The sequence below is a fragment of the Nymphalis io genome, chromosome 3 (genome assembly GCF_905147045.1).
Source record: "Nymphalis io chromosome 3, ilAglIoxx1.1, whole genome shotgun sequence".
In the NCBI taxonomy this organism is placed as follows: Eukaryota; Metazoa; Arthropoda; class Insecta; order Lepidoptera; family Nymphalidae; genus Nymphalis; species Nymphalis io.
Window position 1 is genome coordinate 13,972,429 of NC_065890.1, and position 25,368 is coordinate 13,997,796.

At 39.8% G+C, this 25,368-nt stretch overlaps 4 protein-coding genes across 6 annotated transcripts; 3 read left to right on the top strand and 1 right to left on the bottom strand.

Moving 5' to 3' along the window:
* The first annotated feature begins 14 nt into the window (after positions 1 to 14).
* LOC126781135 (uncharacterized) lies at positions 15 to 779 on the top strand. Its single transcript, XM_050505960.1, has 2 exons — positions 15 to 179; positions 297 to 779. Exons 1-2 carry the CDS (start codon positions 150 to 152, stop codon positions 777 to 779), a joined length of 513 nt encoding a protein of 170 aa, XP_050361917.1. The 5' UTR covers positions 15 to 149.
* A 987-nt stretch (positions 780 to 1,766) lies between these two features.
* LOC126781136 (uncharacterized) lies at positions 1,767 to 4,679 on the top strand. Its single transcript, XM_050505962.1, has 4 exons — positions 1,767 to 1,838; positions 2,990 to 3,186; positions 4,325 to 4,457; positions 4,623 to 4,679. The coding sequence occupies exons 1-4, from the start codon at positions 1,767 to 1,769 to the stop codon at positions 4,677 to 4,679; spliced, it is 459 nt and encodes a 152-aa protein (XP_050361919.1).
* Positions 4,680 to 4,701: 22 nt separating this feature from the next.
* Positions 4,702 to 10,099, bottom strand: LOC126781220 (importin subunit alpha-4). The gene is made up of 6 exons (XM_050506107.1): positions 9,812 to 10,099; positions 9,025 to 9,723; positions 7,323 to 7,565; positions 6,421 to 6,693; positions 5,932 to 6,108; positions 4,702 to 5,805 (listed from the first exon to the last, which is right to left on the bottom strand). Exons 1-6 carry the CDS (start codon positions 9,872 to 9,874, stop codon positions 5,722 to 5,724), a joined length of 1,539 nt encoding a protein of 512 aa, XP_050362064.1. The 5' UTR covers positions 9,875 to 10,099; the 3' UTR covers positions 4,702 to 5,721.
* Positions 10,100 to 11,443: 1,344 nt separating this feature from the next.
* LOC126781236 (uncharacterized) lies at positions 11,444 to 23,094 on the top strand. 3 transcript variants are annotated; one of them, XM_050506126.1, is made up of 5 exons: positions 11,444 to 11,652; positions 14,541 to 14,741; positions 15,600 to 15,804; positions 16,404 to 16,634; positions 22,788 to 23,094. In XM_050506126.1, the coding sequence occupies exons 1-5, from the start codon at positions 11,566 to 11,568 to the stop codon at positions 22,910 to 22,912; spliced, it is 849 nt and encodes a 282-aa protein (XP_050362083.1). In that variant the 5' UTR covers positions 11,444 to 11,565; the 3' UTR covers positions 22,913 to 23,094. The 3 variants fall into 3 exon arrangements, with proteins under 3 accessions (XP_050362083.1, XP_050362084.1, XP_050362085.1); XM_050506127.1 differs by having other exon boundaries at positions 15,636 to 15,804; XM_050506128.1 differs by having other exon boundaries at positions 15,657 to 15,804.
* The last annotated feature ends 2,274 nt before the right edge of the window (positions 23,095 to 25,368 follow it).

Here is a 25,368-nt window from a genome sequence, read left to right on the forward strand (position 1 = left end):
GGCGAATAGTTTTTATTTGTGGTTAAACGTGTACATGCATATTGCAATAGTGTGCGTGTCTGACGACGCGGTCAGTTGCGAGCGCGCCATCGCTCAGGTTAGTTGTGTTTATTGTTCCCGGACGCTAATTGCCGTGAAGTACTGTCAGCATGTCAAAGCGCAAAGTTATCCATAGCGAGGTAAATTGTTTTTTTTCTAGTTTTGACATTAAATAAAAATGGTTATTTTTTTAATTTAAGTTATTGTTTAGTTTTGACTTTTGATACTTATTCAATTGTATATTTTATTGTTTTTAGGGTCGAGCAATCATTGCTAAAGTCTTTCACTTTCTTAAAGATGAATATAGTTTTATGAAAGCAAATAACAGTGATGGATGTGACCTAAGTCCATTAGCAAACATATTAGAAAGAACTGCCCAAGCAACAGGCGTCAGTGAACGCACAGTAACTAGGATTTTAAAAGAAGAGAAGGAGTTGCCATCGTCATCAACCAAGTTTACTTCACCCATGAAAAAGCGACGTAAAAGAGACAGTAAATTTAATTTAGATAATATGAATCAAGAAATTATTCGAACTACAATTCAAAATTTTCATATAGAACACAATGAACTTCCAACTTTGGCAAAACTTCAGTCTGCATTAAGAGAAAAAATTGGTTTTGACGGATGTTTGAGCACATTACGTTCGTTGCTTATAAAAATGGGCTACAAATGGACGAAGATTGAAAACAATCGTAAATCTTTACAAGAAAGGCATGAGATACAATTAAGTTTAATTTAATTTAAGTCTTAAGTTTCGCTTAAATTACCGTCAAACTTAAACCCAAATGTAGAAAAACATAATTTTATTTTAATACATTCCCTTACTTAGTATTTTAAATAATAAAAATTTTAGTTAAAAAGTTTTATGTTTTATTTTAAAATCAATTGAACATATAAAAATATTGGTATTATTTTTATGCTAACCATACCCGCTTTCGTTTTCACGCACACTTAGACACGTATACGGACACGTATTTACCACAAGTAAATTCCGCTCGACTTCGTGATTTGCAAGAACTGTATAATAAGCTGACTTCTATTTTCTAGAAAACAAAATTTTTTATGATCTGAATGTATCGATATGAAGCGTGGACAAATATTATATAGATATGCTCGCTAGTTCCCCAAACAAAACATTTTTGAACAGATTAAAAATAAGGTTTAATACCTTATTTTTAATCTCAATCATCTACATTTAGATAGGTGATGAAATTATATTACTATTATATGAAATGATTTTATATTATTAAAATTAAGAGGGTCGATATACATTTTACAAAGATTATTGTTATATAATTAATAAACAATAAAACCGCCAAACATCAGTACTTAGTATTGTTGTATTCCGGTTTGAAGGATGAGTGAGCCAGTGAACTACAGACACAAGGGACATAACATTTTAGTTCACAAGGTTGGTGGCGTATTGACAATATAAGCAAGTTAATACAATCTTAATGCGCCCCTGTCTATGGGTCATGATGACCACTTACCATATGGTGGCCCATTTGTCCGTACTCTAACATATTATATAAAAGAAAAACGCAACGAATGACAATATTCGTGCCACTGCTATAGTATATACACTACTGCTACAGTATGTACCGTTATAATTATGTTAAACAATTGGTAACTAAAACAAGAACTCGTAGCAACTTAATCGATTTAACCATTGCTCGTTTTGGATTTTAGATATCGGAGTTAAATAGTCGTTTGAACCGAAAATATAATGTTATCTCGCAGGGAAAAGTTATTAGTGCAGCCTTGGGAGGATCGTCGATATAAGGATCATAGACAAAAGGTGTTTAATTTGTTACAAGTTTTAGTAAGATGATTAAATAGGTAAACTAGTTGTTAGGTACGTGCTCTGTATTCGCTATTCCTTTTTTATTTAGATATACCAATTAAAATCTCCCACGTTTGACGTAGTAAAATTGTAAGCATGTTCTTTTCCGATCCAAAATACGATTCTTTATACGAATTATTATTGTTGGATACCGTAAAAAAATATCTGAATTCTCTTGTTACAACTAAAATACGTTAAGTAAAATTACTTATAAGACAACAAAAATTGTAAAAATGAGCTAAGGCGTGTGGTATCGATATGTTGTTTATGCAGGATAAATATATTTAAGCCTCCGGCTAAACGGCGATCGTGTTAAGATCGCTCGTAACCTTCTCTATTTGTGGAACAGTGGTCAATAGAGTAGTCCAGATCAGGGGTCCAAATTCACGGCCGTATATAGGACCTCTGGGGTCCTCATGCAGCAATATTAGGACACTCCCAGTCAATGCAAGCGTTAAGGAGTGTTGCTTATATTAAAAACGTTGATGATAAAGTGGATGATGATATAAACTTTCGGGTGATACGGCAGGTGTTAAGGATTATGGCTATATATATATATATATATAAGTATATGAAGGATATACGCTGGCATTTGTAAGGTGTTCAGACTTTGTGTCAAGGATTTTGGCACGATACCTGATACCATTTTTTGTAATTAGTTTTATTTAAAATCAGTAGAGTTATTTAAAATAAAAAATAAAGTCAAGAATGCCGCAGAACATGTTAGTGAAAGTTTAGAGATATGCGATATTAATTGTAATGATAATAATATTTAAAGGACAAACACATTGAAACAATGTGTCACCGTTAATCAATTTTCAAGATTTCAGTAGTTAAATACGATTGATAAGTTCTTATAAAATACGAAATACCGCTGCTGCTTATAAATATATGATTTTAGATACAATATGTGTTAGATCTGTCACTTTACCCCTTTTGTATATTTTTTAATTGTCCTTGATTTTCTTGTATTTATGTTTATATTATTTTACTTAATGGTAGGGCTTTGTGCAAGCCCGCCTGTGTAACTACTACAAACCACTCTTTACGCTCGAATTCCCCCTAAGAAATTCGAAACCTCATCAACACTATATTTTAAATTGCAGGTGCGCGGCGCGCGCGCGGCGGTGGACGCGGCCGCCCCGCCGGCGCGCGCGCACGTGGCGCTGAAGCTCAAGAAGTGCCAGCGCGAGCGCGAGCGGCGCGACAAGCTGTGCGCGGACAACTTCAGCTTGCTGCAGCGCCTCGCGCACGTCATGGCCGACAACCGCCTCGACAACCACTGGGACCGCCCGCTGCCTAAGTACGTATGACTATACCACGACTACCTGTTATGTGACGACTTAGGATATAGTATTCATAATTACTGTTAATTTTTAAGTACGATTTTTATATCAGATATTATATAGATAAATTGACGTCAAGCTTAAATAGTCGAGCATCTTTTTTTTTTTAATACTGCATTGTAATTGTGAAAGTGTAAAATAGTTCAAAAATATACATATACGGGTAGGAGAGCTATTATTTAATACTTTATTGCAATTAAAATAAAATGGATGAGGCGGCACGATTTTTATATGGGCAAGATAAATATTAGAATGCCTTCTTCTAAACTTTTGGCCGCGAAAGGCCGTGCGTGGTTCGTCGATATTGTTATTAATAAGAATTAAAGTCGTTGTATAAATAAGATTATAATAATAAGTAATATAAATATAACATATAAATATAATACAGCTGTAATGTATGAAATAATTATACAGATGATTATTTTAAGATAACAATTTCAAAACGAACCAATTTCAAATATATTCTATACACAAACTTTTTTAAATTCCCATAATTTAAAAAAAGAATTCATCCCACTCCAATCGAAAGAGTAATGATATACAATCTTAGATTTCCGTATTCCTTGCGATTTGCTATATTATGCATTGCAATCAGATCTGGATTACATTTTTATATAAAACACAATTCTAATTAGAACTAGTTTAATTTTACTTCCAAAGTTTCGATAACAACTTCGCTGACATTCAAGACTATGAACACCATAGATTATTTAAAATATTTTTTATACTATAGGCTGGCAGACGGGCCAATGGACCATCTGATAGTGATTACCATCGCCCATAGACGTTGGCTCTGTAAGAAATATTAAATAGAACTTTCATAGCTAATGAGCCACCAACCATGGGAAGTAAGATGTCATGTCCTTTGTGCCTGTGCGCTGTCTCACTCACTCTTCATACGAAATAGAATGTTACTTATTGCGGTACTATATGAAACGTGTTGGTGGTACCAACACATCACATCAAGCCCTACTATCAAGTAAAACTCGAGCAATATCGATGACATCACGTCAAATATATTTTTTTTATATTCTTTACATCTTAAAAGTTGTGTTTAGAAATTAGAATTTTTAAATAATGTAATCATTCCCTTAGCTTCCACCAGAAGGTGGGTCAGTTCTACGCGTGCGCGGAGGTCCGTCACCGTGCGAGCACGCGCGCTCTGCCGGACGGGCCGCCACAGACAGCCGCCAGGGTAAAGTGCTACGCGTGCGAGCACCGGAAAAAGGTGATTATAAAAATAGTCCCACATAGATATTTGTCGCCAAAGATATGACTATTTTATTAGCAAGCTAGTGTCAGTCAGAGAAGTCAACGTTTAATTTTTCATTGTTAACGACTTGCGCCACTCACCGCAGCAACGAAGTTAATATTATATATTTTTTGTTTTCAGAAGAACAATACATCCAAAGCACTCGAAGATGAACTCAAACTGCCTTCAATTTATTAATAATGATTAAATAAAATACAAGTAATATTGGACAGAATTTATTGATATATAGTTACAAATGGGTTCAATGTCAGAACATAATTCCACAACTATAAAAGACGACACGATCGGTCGCTTTCCGGGTTAAAAATCGAAACATAAATACTATGTTATATCAAAAGCATATCTTCGGTAAGCGGAGTACACGCTCGCGTACGTCGCGGCACTTAACTTTAAAGCTTCCACTTCTCGTCCTCTCTATAATATACGAAAACGAAAAACAAAATGAAACATTTCCAAACATCACAATAGAGTCGTATCACTCGCGCCTCGCCCCTTGAACCTCTCGCCGGATAACACTCGATTATCGATATCGATATCTGGCCATTTTAGAAAACGAATAACAATAGTTCGCTTATATTTAAACTAGATTCGTTCGTGCACTCGCCGGTCCTGCTATGCTACACTAATGTCCTCCGCTAGTCGGAGCGCGCGATGTTCGGGTCTCGCTCTGCGGAACTTCACGTATCCTATTTCACTCGAAATTTCGTAAATGAAAGAGATACGATAGTTTGAAGTTTCACTCTTCGAGACACAGTGCGCGGCCCGAATATATCCTGTAGCGAGCTCAATAAAATATTCCTATTAATTGAATACCAACCTGAAAACAGACGGCGCTTTGGACGCCGATCTAACAATTTAACAATATTTCACACGCACGGCCGCTATAAATGTAACTCGGGACTGTTATTTTTACAAAGCGTGCCACCGACCGGACTTACACGGACACGATTCTATCATGACGAGTCAATCGAGTACCTTATTTAGTTCATTAAGGAAGTTTTGCATTTGCATCATAACAATGCATTTCATCGGAAGCATATCGATTAACGGTCGACGAATAGATTCGCATGCACAATTGTTTATTTTATTAGTGAGACGTGAACCCAGTCGCAGCGCCTTCACACGGGCCGCGCGGGCACGGCGGTGGTGGCGGTGGTGGCGGTGGCGACGGTGGCGACGGTGACGGCGGCGACGCGGTGGTGTCAGTGCGACGGCGCGTTCAGAAGCGGAAGGCGTCGTGGTTCGCCGGCTCGAAGGCGAAGGCCTGGTCGACGGCGGCCGGCACCAGCGTCGCATCTTCCTCCTAAAATTATTTTTAAGTTTGTTACAATAAATGCTCCAGTTATAAAAACAGCATCCTATATCTATATTCTTTTCTGTAATATCGACTGTATTCATATTGAGAACGCTCTGGTTAGGCGCGACTGACCTCTGCGGCGAAGTACTGCTCGATGATGTCGTAGGCCATCTTGTAGATCTCGATCTTCTCGTGTCCCTGCAGCTCCTCTATCTTGTCTATGCCGCCGCACTCCTCGATCATGGTCGCGACCTGCTCGGCGCTGTCGCCCGCCATCTTCAGCATGTTACTGAGTCCGTCCAGCACCACCTGATGTGCAATATTTAGTATACTTTAATAGTTTAGTGATATCATTTATTAAAGGTTAATTATATAGCAAGACAAACTTAAGACAATTCTTTAAAATATTTTTGTCATTGCATACAAATAAAATGAAGAGTTTGACCAACTGTACAAAAATCAACAAAATAAAACTTGAGGAAATAAAAATATAGTTTTATTGTATTAGTTATTACGGCATAAAGACTCCTGACATATGGACACAACAAATTTTACTTGATATAATATATGAGATGGGAGAGTGGAAACATATGAATGTATACAAATGGCCGTTCAACTCACATTGATAACCTGTGTGTCCTTGCAGGAGAGCAGGTTGCAGAAGGGCGGGATGACTCCGCACTGTATGAGCGCGGCGACCTGCTCCTTGGATCCGCTGATGCTGAGGTTGGAGACAGCCCACGCCGCCTCCTTCTGCGTCTGGAACTCACCCTTGCTGAGGTTCTCCACAATCTTCGGCAATAGACCCGCGTCGATGACGGCCTGCACTTGCTGTTTGTTGCCCGCCGTGATGTTGGAAAGGAACCAGACCGCCTCCTTGCAGATCTTCTCTTTCTGTTGTTTTACAAATTACTTTTGTTATAGTCTAAGACGATTTTTTTATGCTTATTTATATCAGATTAAGATTTTATACCAACGAAAACTACAAATTTTGTAAAAAACAAAAAAAAATATTTAAGAAAATTGTTTTTTCATGTTAATTATTAAATTTAAAGTATTAAAAAAATTTACCTCACATGTTAAACTTAATATTGAACTGTTGCTGCTTATAAACATTATGGAACAAACTGGGAAACAATATGTATATATATAATAAAAGAAACCCAATGTACTAAACAATGAAGTATTTTTTAATGACTAATTAGTACATAACCATAGGGCTTTATAACCGTTCAAAAGCACAATGAGTGTTAACACAGCCGACTGCCAAACTCCAGACTGACCATATTTATATACAAAATAAACCAGTTTGGTTAGGATCTGCAGCCTTACAACACAGTTATTACTAAGCTCAATAGAATTTTGATTGAACCACTCTGAGTAGGATGGAATAAGGACTAAAAGTGTTTCCTAAAGAGGACATGAGATCTCTAGATATTTACATTCTTTTACTTACTGCTATTGTTTTATATAATTATACTTATAGAAAAGGACTGTAATTATTCTGTTAAATGAATACTCACTGGATGTGACAATAAGGCCGGGAAGTGTGATAGGGCATCACAATTGAGCACAACTTGTGTCTGTTCATCTGTTCCCGTTACAATATTGCCCACAGCTCTGAGGGCGGCTGTCTGCGTTTTGACCTCCTTGTGTGATAGCAGTGGTATCAGCTTAGGGACTATACCAGAATCAATAACCATTTGGATTTGTTCATTACCTCCGTCTGTTAAATAACTAATTGCCCATACTGTGTCCACTAAGATCTGAAACAAATATAATCATACATTAAATACTTACAGTATTTTTTGTGTTTAATAAAGTTTTTATTAAGTTACATTCAAATGGGCACATACTTAAAGTAATATTCTATTCTACTTCTCTTGTCACTATTTTATTGGATTTAAATCTGATAACAATGAATTAACTTGGGTGGTAGTCGTGGCTTTGAGCAATCTGTGATGACACCATCTGTGTAGATACCAGCCATTCATCTGATTTTCTACCGCCAAACATAAATACTAAATATTTTTCAGTATGAAGTAAAGCAGTATAATTTCTAGTTCCTAAGGTTGGTGGCACTTTGGTATTGTAGAAAATATTTCTTACAGTGCCAATGTTTATAGGCACCAATGACTGGCTTACATTATAATTATGAGAACCATATATTATAATGCATATTTCCTGATAAAATAAAAATAATAGTGCTTTAACCATTTAAATATATAGACATATGTCTATTAGTTGTGTATAATTCATTTTGTGTAACTCAATTTACAAAATGTATAATGTAATACACATCAGCAATAACATATAAGTATTTTTATTTATATGTATTTGCTGATTGTATTGTATTTGCAATTATTATTAACAATATAATTTTACTTTTTTGGTAGTGCCATAAGAAACCTAAAGTTTATTACTCTGAGATAAGTTAAATTGACAAAACTATAAGCCTTGCTTTAATCTTTATATTCACACATAAGAATGAGATAGAAATATAAACTGTGTTGGATCTAAAAAATGATGAAGAAAATTTTTTTTTTTAAATTCCCAAGCCTAAAACATCAGTTTGAGACAAGTTCTTAATCTCTCTTAGTAACATAATTACTTGCCATATGTTAATGATATTATATTATAGTAGATATTTTAGTTATACAAATCTTTCAATCTTAAGACCATTTTATTATTTGTGCTATATAAAAAATTCAATGCTTGTTGCATTATAACTATGAAAAATAACATTATTTATATTAGCATTTTTTAAACACAATGTATTATAAAAATGTTTTTCACTTTAATAAATGAAAAATATGTCAATGTCACTTTTGTAGTGTTATTCTAGTGTAGTATTTGTCCAAGATTAATAAAAATGGTTACTCCATTTTCATGTACCTTTCTGTCTTTTTATTTTAATACTTATTCATTGGGTTCAATATACACAATAGTAGTTAAATTTATTATTTAAAATCTATTAACATATAATTAAGTTAGTGATATTTTTGTTATACAGTCATACCATATTTCAAACAACAATTTTTAAAATTTTATTCAAAAGTTGAGTTTTCTAATAATGTACTATGTTAATGTAGTATATTATAAGTTATTTTAATATAATTAAGATCACTATTACATTTTTATCAGTTTTTCTGATGTAAAGAGTAATTACAAGTATTGTTTAATTATATATATATGTTATTTGTAAATAGACAAAAGAAAACTTACATTGGTGTCCGTGTGTGTAATGAGCATATTGAGGGCTGGTAGAATTTCCTGAATAGTCTTGACAGGTGGTGGTGGATCCTTACTTCTACACAGGTTTACAATAACCCATGTCACATTGCGGAGGAAAGAAATAGGGATATCTGGCTTAATGAAGCTAAGAAGGGGTTTGACCACTCCTAATTCAACAACCAAGTCTCGCAGTACTGGGCCATCACCAATAATGTTACCAAGGGCCCATACAGCCTGTTCACACACATTCTCATGAGGGGACATGAGCAATTGGAGGAAGAGAGGCACCGCACCCGCGTGAACAACTTTGTTGGTCTGTGCAGACGTACCCGATGCGATGTTTGTGAGGGCCCATGCAGCTTCAAATTGTAGTGTCGGGTTATCCGTCCTCGAAAGGCACTGAACGAGTATAGGTAGTATTCCAGTCTTTATCAAGTCGTCTATAGGTGGATTTTTATCGGAGGACAATAGTTTCCTACATTGCTGAACGGCTGCCAACTGCGCTGCGGGATTTTCAACGTTAGCTGCTTTCATAACCAACTCTTGCAAGTCGGTAGACGCCAGTGTCCTATCGATGTCATCTTCATCTGTTGAGTAGCTGACGGGAACATTTCTTCGTTTTTGTAACGTTTCTTCCCTTTTATTCTTCCTTAATTCGACTGTCACTTCGTTCCTCCGCCTGCGCATTTCCTAAAATAACCCATGCAAACATGTTATCGTTATATTGTTATTTTCATATAAATTATTTAATATCCGTATTTTTTATTTATATACTCACATCAACATCTTTGCCAGTATTCTTGAAAACATGCATGCGGTGTTTCATTTGGTCAGTCGCCATTTTATTGTGATCGTAGTCGTGGTGGCCAAATGATTATACGTAGTACACAATGAAATAAAGAAACAATTTAAAAGAATAATGTAGATAACTAATCAAACATGTTTTAACGTCACTGTAAGCGTTGGTGTTTCATTAACCTCTCCATAGAATATTCCACAAAACGAATCCGTCCGTTTTCTTCCTATGTTCTTGAATTCTTTCTTTTTTTTAATGCCATAAATAATTTATTTTACATCTTTCTATCAAAATTTGTCTATGGTATCCTTAAGCTCTCTATACATAACAGATGATTAATCATTTATCCAATTGGACTGCATAATCTGATTTAAAACAATAAATATCATTTTATTAATATTATGTGACACAAAATTACAATCTTTGATTGATTAAGATAAAATATAAGAGTAGTATTGATTACAATAATTTAATTTTCCCTTTTCTCATGACTTATTAAGTTGTTTGTTCTGCTCTAATTATGTTTTAGATATAAGTGGAAACTTGACTAGTATATGTGCTAATATTAATATTATAGTTTTAAGAATGAATGTACTGTTTGTTTCCCAAATAAAAAATAAATTAAAAGGAGAAATATTCATATATTTGTAAATGAGATTATATTCATATACATTTTTATTTTTATATTATTTCACCACAATGAATATTTATATACAATACATTTAAAAAAAATACTTTCGACGTCATATCAGTGCTCTATTTTTATATAAAAACACATAAATGTATTTTAAGAAAAAATTAAAAAAAAAATGTTAGCAAAAATAATAAAAAAACAAATGGATAGTAGGCCGGTCAAAATAGACAGTAATTAGTAAGTAGGTAAGCTTACAGATATAATGCTGAAAATTGGTGTATTTCTTAGATATACTATTAAATAAAATACAAATAAAATAACAAAAATCCCTATGTACCAATCCTACGTCCGCTAACAAAATTTATATACTACTGGTGGTAGAGCTTTGTGCAAGCTCGTTTAGGTACAGTACCAACCACTCATCAGATATTCTACCGCAAAACAGCAGTACTTTAGATTGTTGTGTTCCGGTTTGAAGGGTGAGCGAGCCAGTGTAATTACAGGCACAAGGGACATAACATCTTAGTTCCCAAGGTTGGTGGCGCATTGGTGATGTAAGCGATGGTTAACATTTCTTACAATGCCAATGTCTAAGGGCGTTTGGTGACCTACCATCAGGTGGCCCACATTCTCGTCCGCCTTCCTATTCTATAAAAAAAATAAAAAATATAGTTTTTTTCTCAGAAACAACCTTTAAAACAAATTATAACTAAACCTAACCTAACCTTACCTAACCTAACCTAAGACAAACTAATAATTTCGTTTTTTTTGCGTCCGTGAGCCTATGTTCGGTGACTTGTGAGACTCGTCATCATCATCATCTCGAAAACTTTTAATGAGAAAAAAAGAAATATTATGACTAAATAATATTTTATATTAGATAATAATAACTAATATACCGTTACTATACTGTTAATTGTGCTAAGTATGATTCTGATTTTATTGCTGGCAATCATTCACCTTACAGAAAGTAGCAGTCAACACTGTTTTGATTTGCTAACGATCAATACAATAGAATTAATCCGGCATATCTGCACAAATTTTTCTGGAATATTTTCCATTGAATTCTCAGACTTAATAAATATATTGTAAATCATCAACCATGACTGTTTTACCTAAACCAAGTGCTATTATCAAGAAAACGCCCATAATAACTGATGCTCCTCTAGTTGAAAAACCAATCAACGAGGTGCGTATTAATTATTTTTTATTAATAATTTTTTGGAACACCAATCCTCATTGTTACTGTTTCTTTAAGTTAAAAATTTAGTTTTATTATTTACTTAAATGCATTAGAAGGCTTCTCATATTTTCACCTTCGTCATATTATTTTCATCGTCGAGAGTAAAATCAATACTTTCAACGACTTCCATTTACAGCTACCAATTGCGTATATCCTGAAGAAATAATAAGTAAAATATCGATTGTCAATTAATATATTATTAATCGCATTAGCAGTACACCAATGAAAAACTTGATATACATTATTTTAATAATAACTGCGGTTAAATTCCGCATTATATATTATTATTGTAGTGACCCGCCCATTTAAGCTGCTGGTCTGTAAATCTATAAGTATACATCTATACAAATAAATAAAATTGTAGTGTCTGTCTGTGATTTTAAACAGCTTCTTTTAAAGTTATTATGGCTAGTTGCAAGAAACATAATAATCTATTAATAAATAATTTTTTTATTTTGTCTGTCTGGTCTGCTTATTCGGGGTAATTTTTAAAACGGCTAATAATTACAAATGAAATAATTAAATTGTTATAAAGTAGAAGTATGTCGAGACTTTTAGACATTGTTTCATTAAAATCGATTATATCTATTAAAAGTTAAAGTTTACGTACCTATAATATAAATACGTATTTTTGTTGTTATAATAGGTAGACAGACAAACAAATAGACCAAGGGGCCGTGAAACCGCGATTGAGTCAGAGATAGTTTGTTAATGTGTGCTTATAATGTTGCCATAGTAACTACATTCCCTGTTTTGGGAGATAAATAATTTTCAGGATTTAATTAAAACAAAATGAGGTTATTAAATTTTACTTTTAAATAATTGTTACACTTTTTTTTTCAATAAAAATATATTTTTGTTTTCCAACTACACCCAAAAACCGTTGCATTGTTTGTTTTTGTTTCCGTTATCGATAGTACTTCAGTATCTTTATATGGTACTGGATTAGCATTCTCAGATGTTGAAATCTAAAACACTCAATTAAATTATTAATAAAGAATTGTTGCCACATATATTTCTATGTTAAGCTCTTGACTCGGAATGTAATAATATTATAAATTCATGAAGAATGTTAAATGTTGTCGTTAGGAAATTATAAAAAAGAGAACGAATAAATAAAATTAACATATTTACATATAACGAAGCAGTTTAGGTTATTATTGGACTCCATATTTATTTGTTTGCATTGTCTACGAGTCGATATTTTTTATCAAAAATCGGGACATTTTCTTTAGCTGACGCTGAAACACTTATATGATAAATAATTATAGGTTATGAATGATAAAAACTGGAAAATCCTATTATTTTCAGGATTTTAATGCATTATACGGTTCCGTCATGCTATGGCATAAATAAACATCACTGAGAAACTATATTTAGGGACAAAATCGTCGTACTTACGCGTAAAAACACACGCCGGCAACTTTCTTCTTGCTATCAATTTAACATGAAATAAAACGACAATGCACCATTGTATAACCTTCGATATGGTATAAGGATTGTTTCTCAGTCTTTTCAAACACCAAACAAACAACAAACAAAAAACAAAAAACACACCAACGGTCAAGTTTGTTTCGCTACTTAGGTAGCGAAACAAACACCAAAACTGGTTAAGCGATAAGGAACAAAAGATTTGATAATTCTATCTCTGCCTAACCCATTTGTAACGTAATAATCGTTCTCTTTCTTGTGTAAGTGAGAAGGAAGTCGACATTGCATCTATTAGTTTCTCTGTCTACGTTATAATATATGTTGCGGTCATTAGCCCATAGATGGCGGTGTGCTAAGCAAGTCAATTTCTGAATCGCGATGTCAAGATTTCCGGAGTAGAGTGACCTTCTGCCACACATAAGATTCGCGTTTCGTTCAAGTTTATGTTGTCGTTGTTTTGTTTGATTGTTTTAGGTTTTTTTCGTTAATTTATTATTACATAATAATATTAAATACTTTTTGGCTTTAGTTTGCATTTATTAACTCTGTTGTAATTTTGTTTTATAAGTCTTAATTTAATATTTTTTGTTACCTATTACTTTTTAGTTTTTACTTTTAAAGGTAGGGTTTTAAAATTTTTTTATTAAATTGTTTAGTTTTATCCTTATTTATAGTTTAATTAGATTAGAAGGGTTGTAATTTTTTTTCATAAATAGCGGCTATTATATAGATTTTCTTAAAGTTAATATAATCGCACTAATATCATAAATACGAATGATTGTGTGTTATGTATATTTATTACTTAGCTTAAATATGACATAATTAACATATTTTGGCCTTTTTATCCCATTTAACTTGATTTTCGATTGTGACGTGAGCTATGCACTATTAATAAATACGACAACTGCCTCGTTGGTCTAGTGGCTTGATATAAGACCGCAGACCCGGAGGTCCTGGGTTCAATTCCCAGGTCGGGTCAATAAAAAGTTATTGGGTTTTTATGTCAGAAAATTCTCAGTAGCAGCCCGGAGTCTGGAAGTTGGAAGTGTGTACACTCCCGTGCTTCGGAAAGCACGTAAAGCCGTTGGTCCTGCGCCTGAACTCTTTCCGGTCGTGTCCGATTGCCGTCCCATCGGATTATGAGAATTAGGGAATAGAGAGTGCACCTGTGTTTGCGCACACACTTGTGTACTATAATATCTCCTGCGTAGTTGGCTAATCTCTTTTGAGATTGGCCGCCGTGGCCGAAATCGGTCTAGAGGACATTATTATTATTATTATTATTACTAATAAATAGTTTCTAAAACAATATTTAAAAGTTTTCGAGATAAGATGCATAGTCTCCTTGATATTTTGAACACCATATATAAAGCTTTATTTTTAATGGCACTGCTTTGATGTAGGATAAAATTGATATACATCCAAGTCACGAATGGCCGAAGCGTTCATCCAATGGAGTCATGTGCCTATCGCTGACTGCAACTGTGCTCGCTCTGCTGGGTTTCACCGGTGGTCTCTTACTGTGCCAGGATATGTTGAAGCCTACTACCATCCGTCGCTTCCAGGGCTACTGCTCCGTACCAATTCCGAATAATGACAAGCAGGTATAAATTTATTTTGTTTTTTTTCAAGATTGGATAGGTTAATTCAACATAAGAAAAAAGAAGAATGTATTGCGTAACTATTCCACCCATGAGGGGGACCTCATGGGTGAAGCTGAGGGCTGAAATTAATCTCTTACAAAATATTTCAATGAAATACTATATTGCAAACATTTCAATAGAATTATTTATACATTTAAAATATTCTATACATTCAGAGGTAAAAACTACTTTTTATTGTTACATAATGTAATGAGACTCGTCGACTGTTGCACATTGTATAAGAGAGAATGTAGCTTATTTATAAATTATTGCGATGTTTATTATGCCTTTATTTATTATTAATATTAAATATATTAAATATTTTATTTACTATGGACATTTATTATAAAAAATAAAATTATTTCCATTAATATTAAATTACTAATCTATATGATTATTTATAAATGATTACATACATATATTTAATAAAAAGCGTTGCACAGCTGTAAGGAACCCCTCTGACGGCCGTCAGAGTGTCACGGTAGCATGCGAAAGCGATCCCGTGGCGCTCCTCGTTAAGACGGAAAGGGTATCGCTGGTTTTTTAGTGGGTATTCTGATGTTACCCCCCACTGTTACCGTGGGGGAAACGAGTAACGCGTTTTTCCAGCTTTAAAAAAAAGGTGTGAGAGGGACCCCTATATCCTTTTTAGTAGTGACTTCTTCTTCTTTCGCATTTATAATATTAGTCTCAATACAATAATATTTGTATCACAAAATCTTATTCAGTTTTGAATCTAAGCCAAAGAAAAATGTCACCAACATATATATCATATATTGTTGGTAACATTTTGATTATTTAAGAAAAAAAATCAATCAGACAATCGAAGCTGGTTTCCGCTCGCTGCCGCTACAGTGGTCTACCGACGACATCCAGGTGATCAACACGGAGCGCTCGAGCGCCGACCAGCTGGAGGACGCGCTGCACGAGGAGTTCGACATCGGGGACACCGTCGAGAAGATCTCCGTCGTCAACAACGGCCACCGCGTCAACTTCATACACGACTTCTCCGATAACACCACTGGTCAGTACGATGCGTGCCTCAACATAAACTTTGAAAATGTTACTATGTTATATATAAATCATGATGATGTCCTGCCCGATTTCTATCACTGAAGTCATTCTCAAAGTAGGATAGTGAACTACGTGGGAGATATCGTATTGTATCGTATTGAATTCAGGGGTTTTCAGATCCTGCAGCCTTATGTTTTTTTCACCGGTTTTGCTCGGATCTGTGTTGTTTTTTCCGACCCGGGGGTAGATTTTTTGGCAATCAATAACTTTAAGTAACTTCTGTGTCGAATAAAAATATTTGATTTTTGACTTTATGAACTAGACATTAATAGTTAAATATCAACGATTAATTATTGGAAGGCCGCACGCACGTTTTTACGCACAAAAACTTTTCAGCATTGTCACTAATTCAGATTTCAAACAAATAATAACTCATCGATTACATTTTTGATTACACATTATGGAAACTTTTGCAGCAACAAGCAATTTTTGCACTGCCAGTGCTAAAATTTGTTTATTGTTTTATAGTTACACATGTGATAGTTGTAAGCTTTCTTAAAATAAAAAATAAATAACAAACGATGTTTCGACTCTGTTCTTCCTGTCTAGGCATAATCGACGACGAGCGCTGCTTCGTCATGGAGCTGGAGCCGGAGCTGGTGCTGACTCCGCAGCTGTTCATCTCGGGCCTGCAAAACGGCGCGCAGTTCGACGTGTCCCTCGTGCGCAGCGAGCTGCGCGCCGCGCTGCCCGCGCTCACCGAGCTGCGCCGCGCCGCCGCCGAGCTCGCCGCGCGCTGCGCCGGCCGCCCCGTGTACCGCCTGCACCGCGACGACGCCAGTGAGTAGCGACACTGCACCGCGACACTACCGCGACACTGTACACTGTACCGCGCCGCCGCCGAGCTCGCCGCGCGCTGCGCCGGCCGCCCCGTGTACCGCCTGCACCGCGACGACGCCAGTGAGTAGCGACACTGCACCGCGACACTACCGCGACACTGTACACTGTACCGCGCCGCCGCCGAGCTCGCCGCGCGCTGCGCCGGCCGCCCCGTGTCCCGCCTGCACCGCGACGACGCCAGTGAGTAGCGACACTGCACCGCGACACTGTACACTGTACCGCGCCGCCGCCGAGCTCGCCGCGCGCTGCGCCGGCCGCCCCGTGTACCGCCTGCACCGCGACGACGCCAGTGAGTAGCGACACTGCACCGCGACACTACCGCGACACTGTACACTGTACCGCGCCGCCGCCGAGCTCGCCGCGCGCTGCGCCGGCCGCCCCGTGTACCGCCTGCACCGCGACGACGCCAGTGAGTAGCGACACTGCACCGCGACACTACCGCGACACTGTACACTGTACCGCGCCGCCGCCGAGCTCGCCGCGCGCTGCGCCGGCCGCCCCGTGTACCGCCTGCACCGCGACGACGCCAGTGAGTAGCGACACTGCACCGCGACACTGTACACTGTACCGCGCCGCCGCCGAGCTCGCCGCGCGCTGCGCCGGCCGCCCCGTGTACCGCCTGCACCGCGACGACGCCAGTGAGTAGCGACACTGCACCGCGACACTACCGCGACACTGTACACTGTACCGCGCCGCCGCCGAGCTCGCCGCGCGCTGCGCCGGCGCCCCGTGTACCGCCTGCACCGCGACGACGCCAGTGAGTAGCGACACTGCACCGCGACACTACCTCGACACTACACTGTACCGCGCCGCCGCCGAGCTCGCCGCGCGCTGCGCCGGCCGCCCCGTGTACCGCCTGCACCGCGACGACGCCAGTGAGTAGCGACACTGCACCGCGACACTACCGCGACACTGTACACTGTACCGCGCCGCCGCCGAGCTCGCCGCGCGCTGCGCCGGCCGCCCCGTGTACCGCCTGCACCGCGACGACGCCAGTGAGTAGCGACACTGCACCGCGACACTACCGCGACACTGTACACTGTACCGCGCCGCCGCCGAGCTCGCCGCGCGCTGCGCCGGCCGCCCCGTGTACCGCCTGCACCGCGACGACGCCAGTGAGTAGCGACACTGCACCGCGACACTACCGCGACACTGAACACTGTACCGAGCCGCCGCCGAGCTCGCCGCGCGCTGCGCCGGCCGCCCCGTGTACCGCCTGCACCGCGACGAAGCCAGTGCAGTGACGGAGAAAGAATACATTTCACTGCCCCTTTCGTTCCCATGGGTGTCGTAAGAGGCGACTAAGGGATATCTGAGAGGCCATCTGCTCATCTGGTGGTAGGATGTCAAACATCCGCCTGGCTTGTTACCACCGTACGCATGGTGAAAAACTCGTGAAGTGGCTTGTAGCCGCGTTTCGAGGTCAGCCAGCGTACAGCCAGTTCCCGAGCGAGTATTGCCGCGATGGATGTTGGTCGAATGGAGACGGCTGTTGAACCAATGCCGGGGGAAACTGTATTGACCTGCCGGACAGGGAGACCCGAAGAAACGGCTGTTCCGCTGGCCGCCCGTGGCATAGTACAGGGGCCCGAGCGTGCCCAACCAGCTCGCTAGGCTGCCCCACCAGGCCACGCATAATCTCGGGGTGGACCGTCGTGCCGGTTGGTGACCGGAAGGTGGGGTCCCGGCGGCCACTTCCGGGAGGGGTCAGGGGCCCTTCCGTCCGGCGGGTCAGTGTATTTTTTCTTTTGGCAATCACTAGGGGAAACACGCCTCCACACTTTGCCCATCTCTATCGTGGCAATACGTCGCTCGCTTCACGTCTCTTTTCCATTCTTTTTTTCCCAAATGGTAGCGCAACAAAACAGAAATAACGGTCGTACAGCGGTGCACACCCCCACCATACCCTCGCTGTTTGAGTTCGAGTTCTCTAACATCCGTGGACTCCACGCTAACTTCAACGCTGTCCACCACCATCTCGAGACAGCACGGCCAGCAATGTTGTTTCTCACGGAGACACAAATACTCCGTCCTGCCGATACCAGCTACCTTAATTATCCCGGCTACACGCTTGAAGAATCCTTCAAAGCGAAAGCCGGAGTATGCTTGTTCGTCAGGACGGATGTTTGCTGTCACCGACTGCGCTGCTTGGAGGACCCCTCCTTCTCCATGTTGGTGGTACGTGTGGACCTGGGTCGTCAGAGTCGAGTCTACGTGTGCCTCTACAGATCCCACAATGGTGACTTGGAGACAAGCCGATTATTTGACCATCTTAGTCGGGTGGCAGATGCTGCGCAAGAGCAATTTCCTAACGCGGAATTGGTGTTTTTGGGGGATTTTAATGCTCACCACGAATCATGGTTGAAATCCTTCAAAACTGACCATGCTGGAAGGACTGCTCATGCGTTTGCTCTCACACATGACTTGACCCAATTGGTTGATCAGCCTACCAGGATCCCAGACATTGATGGGCAAGCACCTTCTCTACTGGACCTTCTGCTGACTTCTCACCCGGTGGAATATCAGGTTGTGGTTCAGGCTCCTCTTGGCTCTTCGGATCACAGCCTTATACCAGCGTGCCACAGGCCAAGCTGCCACCACTAGCGGTATGCAAACGTCGCGTTTGGCACTATAAGTCGGCAGATTGGGACGGTATGCGCGATTACTATGCGTCGGTCCCTTGGAAGGAACGTTGATTCAGTGGGAATGACCCAACAGCTAGTGCCACTGTTGCTGACGAGATCATGTTGGGAATGGAATACTACATTCCTAACTCAGATCTCGTCAGTAGAGGTACGCGTAACCGTTGGTTCACTCGTGAATGTACCGATGCTGTATCATCTAAGCAGGCGGCATATCGCAAGTGGATCAACGGCTGCATTAGAGGGGCATCTAACATTGACTCACTGAAAGCAAACTACAATAAAAATTCCAAGTCCTGTAGAAAGGCATACATGAGAGCGGATGCACAGCGCATTGTACAGATTGGTTTGCATGCTAGGTATACCTTGTTTCGCATCCTAGGGGCTCCTGTAGCTTCTGGCGTCTGACCAAGTCTGTGCAAAACAATTTCTGCCAACCTTCGCTGCCACCGCTCAGAAATCCGGACGGATCGCTAGCTCACAGTCCGTAAGAGCAAGCTGATCTCCTGGCTAAACTCTTTGCCGATAATTCCGTCATCGATGATTGTAGTGCGCTGCCACCTACAATACCTTCATGTGGCCATACGATGCCTGACATCAAAATCAGGCAACGTGATGTGCGTGCGGAGCTGCAATCACTTGATGTACGGAAAGCTAGCGGTCCCGATGGAATACCAGCCATAGTGCTGAAGAAGTGCGCAGCGGAGCTGTCTCCTGTGTTAACGCGCCTGTTCCAACTTTCTCTCTCTTCGGGAAGTGTGCCGGAGGCTTGGAGAAGAGCTAATGTGCAAGCGGTTCCCAAAAAAGGGGATCGGTCTGACCCGGCAAATTATCGGCCAATAGCTATAACCTCAGTACTTTGTAAGGTGATGGAACGGATTTTAAACAACCAACTGATCCATTACCTAGAAGATCACTGTCTGATTAATGATCGTCAGTACGGGTTTCGACCAAAACGGTCCACAGGTGATCTTCTAGCGTACGTAACACACCTCTGGGGTGAAGCTATCGACAAGCATGGAGAATCGTTGGCTGTCAGCCTCGATATCTCCAAGGCTTTCGACAGGGTCTGGCACAGAAGTCTTCTCTCCAAGCTGCCGGCATATGGTCTGCCTGCTCAGCTATGCACCTGGATTGCCAGCTTCCTACACAAGCGTAGCCTTCGTGTTTTAGTTGATGGTTGCGCTTCACAATTCTATGTAGTGAATGCTGGGGTCCCCCAGGGATCTGTGCTATCTCCGACACTCTTTCTTTTGCATATTAATGATATGCTCTCTCTTGGGAACATACATTGGTATGCAAACGATAGTACAGTGCATGGTGGATACCACGGACGCGCAGTGGCTGGGCGGGCGGAAATTGAGGAGAGGCGGAAGGATCTTGTCATTGAACGCGATAGGACATTAGAGCTCATCGCCAAATGGGGCTCTGATAATCTTGTTGAGTTTAATGCCAAGAAAACACAGGTATGCGCTCTCACAGCGAAAAAGTCAGCATTTTCCCCTCTTCCCACTCTCTGTGGTACTCCGCTGGTAATACAAAGCAAAATCGCCATGCTGGGGATTGACGTTCGCTGCGACCTTAGTCCAAGGGATTACATCGAGGCTGTTATAAAAACAGCTTCACGGAAACTCGGAGTTCTGAACAAGGTGCGGCGTTTTTTCACGCCACAACAACTGTGCCTGCTGTACAAAACACAATTACGGTCTTGCGTGGAATATTGCTCGTACCTTTGGGATGGCTCCGCTAAGTACCTACTGGAGGCCTTGGACCGGTTGCAGCGACGAGCCGTACGCATTATTGGCGACGTAAAGGTCACAAACACCATTGAACCTTTACAGTTGCGTCGTGAGATAGCAGCACTGAGCGCTTTCTATCGACTGTATCACGGCGAGTGCTCTGAGGAATTATTCTCTCTAATTCCTACTTCCCCATTCCTTCTTAAGTCCACGCGAGCTGGTTCTCGATGTCACCGCCTAACTGTGACATCAATTACATCGCGAACAAAGAAATTTGGCAACTCCTTTCTTTGTCGCACTTCCAAAAAATGGAATTCCTTACCAGCTCACGTGTTCCCCTCCTCTTAAAACCCGGGTTCCTTCAAACGAGGCGTGAAGAGGTATCTTGCGGGCCGGCAAGGCGAAGGCGGCTAGTGCAAAACGTTTTTTCCGGCTGTACTGGCCGTCGTCGCGTTTGGACTCTACTACCACTTACCATCAGTTGGAGTAGAGTCATTTGCCCTCCCGATAAATATAAAAAAAAAGTGAGTAGCGTTACTGCACCGCGACACTACCGCGACACTGTACACTGTACACTGTACCGCGCCGCCGCCGAGCTCGCCGCGCGCTGCGCCGGCCGCCCCGTGTACCGCCTGCACCGCGACGACGCCAGTGAGTAGCGACACTGCACCGCGACACTACCGCGACACTGTACACTGTACCGCGCCGCCGCCGAGCTCGCCGCGCGCTGCGCCGGCCGCCCCGTGTACCGCCTGCACCGCGACGACGCCAGTGAGTAGCGACACTGCACCGCGACACTGTACACTGTACCGCGCCGCCGCCGAGCTCGCCGCGCGCTGCGCCGGCCGCCCCGTGTACCGCCTGCACCGCGACGACGCCAGTGAGTAGCGACACTGCACCGCGACACTACCGCGACACTGTACACTGTACCGCGCCGCCGCCGAGCTCGCCGCGCGCTGCGCCGGCCGCCCCGTGTACCGCCTGCACCGCGACGACGCCAGTGAGTAGCGACACTGCACCGCGACACTGTACACTGTACCGCGCCGCCGCCGAGCTCGCCGCGCGCTGCGCCGGCCGCCCCGTGTACCGCCTGCACCGCGACGACGCCAGTGAGTAGCGACACTGCACCGCGACACTACCGCGACACTGTACACTGTACCGCGCCGCCGCCGAGCTCGCCGCGCGCTGCGCCGGCCGCCCCGTGTACCGCCTGCACCGCGACGACGCCAGTGAGTAGCGACACTGCACCGCGACACTGTACACTGTACCGCGCCGCCGCCGAGCTCGCCGCGCGCTGCGCCGGCCGCCCCGTGTACCGCCTGCACCGCGACGACGCCAGTGAGTAGCGACACTGCACCGCGACACTACCGCGACACTGTACACTGTACCGCGCCGCCGCCGAGCTCGCCGCGCGCTGCGCCGGCCGCCCCGTGTACCGCCTGCACCGCGACGACGCCAGTGAGTAGCGACACTGCACCGCGACACTACCGCTACATATACCGAATACGAATATACCGTGAAACATCTCGCAGCACAGTGCTGTTGTACCGAACTGCACTTAAAAAAAAACCACTGCATACAAGCAAATTTCAAATTTTCCTTATCCCATTATTGCTTCGACACAAGTGAACAACTGTTGTAGCATTCGTGGTTTTACATAAATATCTGATTTCTACTGACTATTAATATTGAAATTATTTGTAAATTTTTAGTACGCAAGCGTTCAGCCGACGAACCGACTCACGACTATATCCAGTTTTCGGGAAATCACGTGCAGGAGATCAAGATTGATAATTTGCCGGAGATCCTGGAGTATGAGAGGCAGAACAAAGCTTAAACTAGCAACCTTGTGGACGTAGGGTATTCGGCGCTGCAAGTATCTTAATTATCTGGCTACTAATATGCCTTCTAATAATTGGTATCCTAAATTATTGTCACTATTAGGTCCATTATATCTGTCCATCTATTATATCCAAGTGGCAAAAAAAAAAATTAAAAAAAACCATCCCTTTAGAAAAAGGTTAGGAGATTCTAGTAACATCTATTGGAATCTAAATGACATATAAAAGTCACTAATAACTTAACTTTCCTATGTAGTTTATGAGGTAATAGAATTCGTGGTAAGGTAGTAAAAATAATAAAATTATCATCATATTTACATAAGAAATACTAAATAATAAATTTATAAAACATTGGTTCATTTGTTTTTATCAAATAAGGCATAAATAAAAAAAAATGATTTGGATTATAAGGTATATTATATGGCAGGGAAGTGTATATGCATATGTAACTACATAACAGGATGGTAAATATTCCTATGTCCACGACTCATTCTATCTCTCTATGAATGTTTAGAAATAGTTCGTGATACATGTTTCCGCACATAACTTATCGTCTATAATCCTAGAATATAACAACAATTTAATCTATAAATTATGGCCATCCTATTAACTTTATTTTGTTTAAGCTAAGTACATAATCATTGTCAATAGGTCATTTAAATTGCAGATGCAAAATGTGTGAACGAAGGAACATGAATATCGTTGCAAATATAAATTATGTCAACGTTATTAATTCGTAGTAAAAATTCGATTTTATTTTAATATAAAGCGAATTTAACTTGAGTCAAAATCAAAATTTTGTATTCAATGTATCTTCCTTTTTTTGATTGTTAAACATCTACCAGTTGGTAAAGAAATGCCTCAAAACTGAAAAGAACCGGGCATAGACAAATAATTATATTTTTTCTTTAAAACGCCCTGGGGCGATTACATCAATACAAGGGTCGTCGTCTATAGTCATTAAACATGATATGTTAATATAATCAGCTGATGGCGTTTTCAATATTTATTATTTATGAAAATTTAATGACAAATGGGTTGATGGGATAAAAACAAATATTACAAATCAGAATTAAAGATATGTATACCCAGCTAGCTGGCTTCAATCATGAAAGCTGTGCCCATTTTATCTGCAGACATTGATGAATTTTAAAGGTCTCAAATCTCTTCAAAGTATTAATGATAAAATTCGTTACTTTAAAAAGATAACTTGCCTTGATGATCTCAAAAAATGATATTATTTCATATTCATTGTTTTTTTTAATTATATTTATGGACTAACTTGAAGCTTGAAGCATGTTCTAATGATTTACTTAATAAACGCACATAAGCGATAGTCGTGTAATAAAAATATATTAACTATTTATCTATTAGGACCAAGTCCTTTGAAATAATATTATGTTTAAATTTGACTAACCATAGACACGTAAATTGTCTAATGATATCGAAGAACATAATGTACCTAAACCAAGTTTGTAGGTACCATAGAGTATGAGAGAATGATGATGCTGAAAGGCGGTTTTTCATCTGTACATGACTATTGTTTCTTTTTCACGTTTTTTTATCACGGTTTATCATTATTATTATAATTATTAAATTAAGTTAAATATTGTAAATATTTTCTGTTATTTAGTTTGTATTATACTTTTAATTAATTACGTAAGTTTTTACAAGTATGTATTAATTTACTTCATAGTAATTAGTTTTTGTAATTTGTTTGTTTATTATACTATGAGTACCGCCTCTGTAATCCACTATTTAGTTCGTAATATTTTATGGCCATAGAATAAATGTCTATGTATTCAAAATGAGTTTTATTTTTATGCGTTATTATGCGTTTTGTTTTTATCCTTTATAATATAATTATTTATAAAATCGCCGCGGTCAATATTCTAATTTTCATTTATTAATTGCGAATCATAAGTAAGTTTATACATAATATAGATTTTTGCAGGGTTTTATTGCATATAATTATTTTTATTAACGATAAAAAATATTTAATACGATTTTTTTATTCGTTAACTATTATAGATAGAACCAACTATTAATGCAACATGGGGGTTAATGCGACATAATGTCTGACCCAATTTGACAAATAATATACGTGCTTTTTAACTTCACATGGGAAAGAAAGCGATGTTTTTAGTTCAATGTGTTATTTAAGTTCACGTTGTTATACATCGGATCAGCATTAGAGAAGAAAAGATGAATGAAAGTGTTTATTATTTAGCTTCAATGCCAACGACTATTGAAATAAAAAACCTGTACACATTAAATTGTATTAAAACATAAATAATGCTTACCTGTCTTTAAGTTAAAAAAACGTCATATTTTATCTTTTATATTTAAACAATGATAGTCAAAGAATCCATATAGTAAAAGCTCTGCCATAAATAATACATAATAGTGTACAAAACCTATGTAATAATAAATAAACGGGAATAAATTCGTA

Excerpts from the sequence above, each read along its gene's own strand:
- LOC126781135 (XM_050505960.1), top strand. The coding sequence starts at position 150 with ATGTCAAAGCGCAAAGTTATCCATAGCGAG. Across the intron at positions 180-296 it reads GCAAAGTTATCCATAGCGAG|GGTCGAGCAATCATTGCTAA; the intron begins GTAAATTGTTTT and ends TATTGTTTTTAG.
- LOC126781136 (XM_050505962.1), top strand. The coding sequence starts at position 1,767 with ATGTTATCTCGCAGGGAAAAGTTATTAGTGCAGCCTTGGGAGGATCGT. Across the intron at positions 1,839-2,989 it reads ATAAGGATCATAGACAAAAG|GTGCGCGGCGCGCGCGCGGC; the intron begins GTGTTTAATTTG and ends TTTAAATTGCAG. Across the intron at positions 4,458-4,622 it reads CGTGCGAGCACCGGAAAAAG|AAGAACAATACATCCAAAGC; the intron begins GTGATTATAAAA and ends TTTTGTTTTCAG.
- LOC126781220 (XM_050506107.1), bottom strand. The coding sequence starts at position 9,874 with ATGGCGACTGACCAAATGAAACACCGCATGCATGTTTTCAAGAATACT. Across the intron at positions 9,724-9,811 it reads ATACTGGCAAAGATGTTGAT|GAAATGCGCAGGCGGAGGAA; the intron begins GTGAGTATATAA and ends GGGTTATTTTAG. Across the intron at positions 6,109-6,420 it reads AGGACACACAGGTTATCAAT|GTGGTGCTGGACGGACTCAG; the intron begins GTGAGTTGAACG and ends ATTGCACATCAG.
- LOC126781236 (XM_050506126.1), top strand. The coding sequence starts at position 11,566 with ATGACTGTTTTACCTAAACCAAGTGCTATTATCAAGAAAACGCCCATA. Across the intron at positions 14,742-15,599 it reads TTCCGAATAATGACAAGCAG|ACAATCGAAGCTGGTTTCCG; the intron begins GTATAAATTTAT and ends AAAATCAATCAG. Across the intron at positions 16,635-22,787 it reads CCTGCACCGCGACGACGCCA|TACGCAAGCGTTCAGCCGAC; the intron begins GTGAGTAGCGAC and ends GTAAATTTTTAG.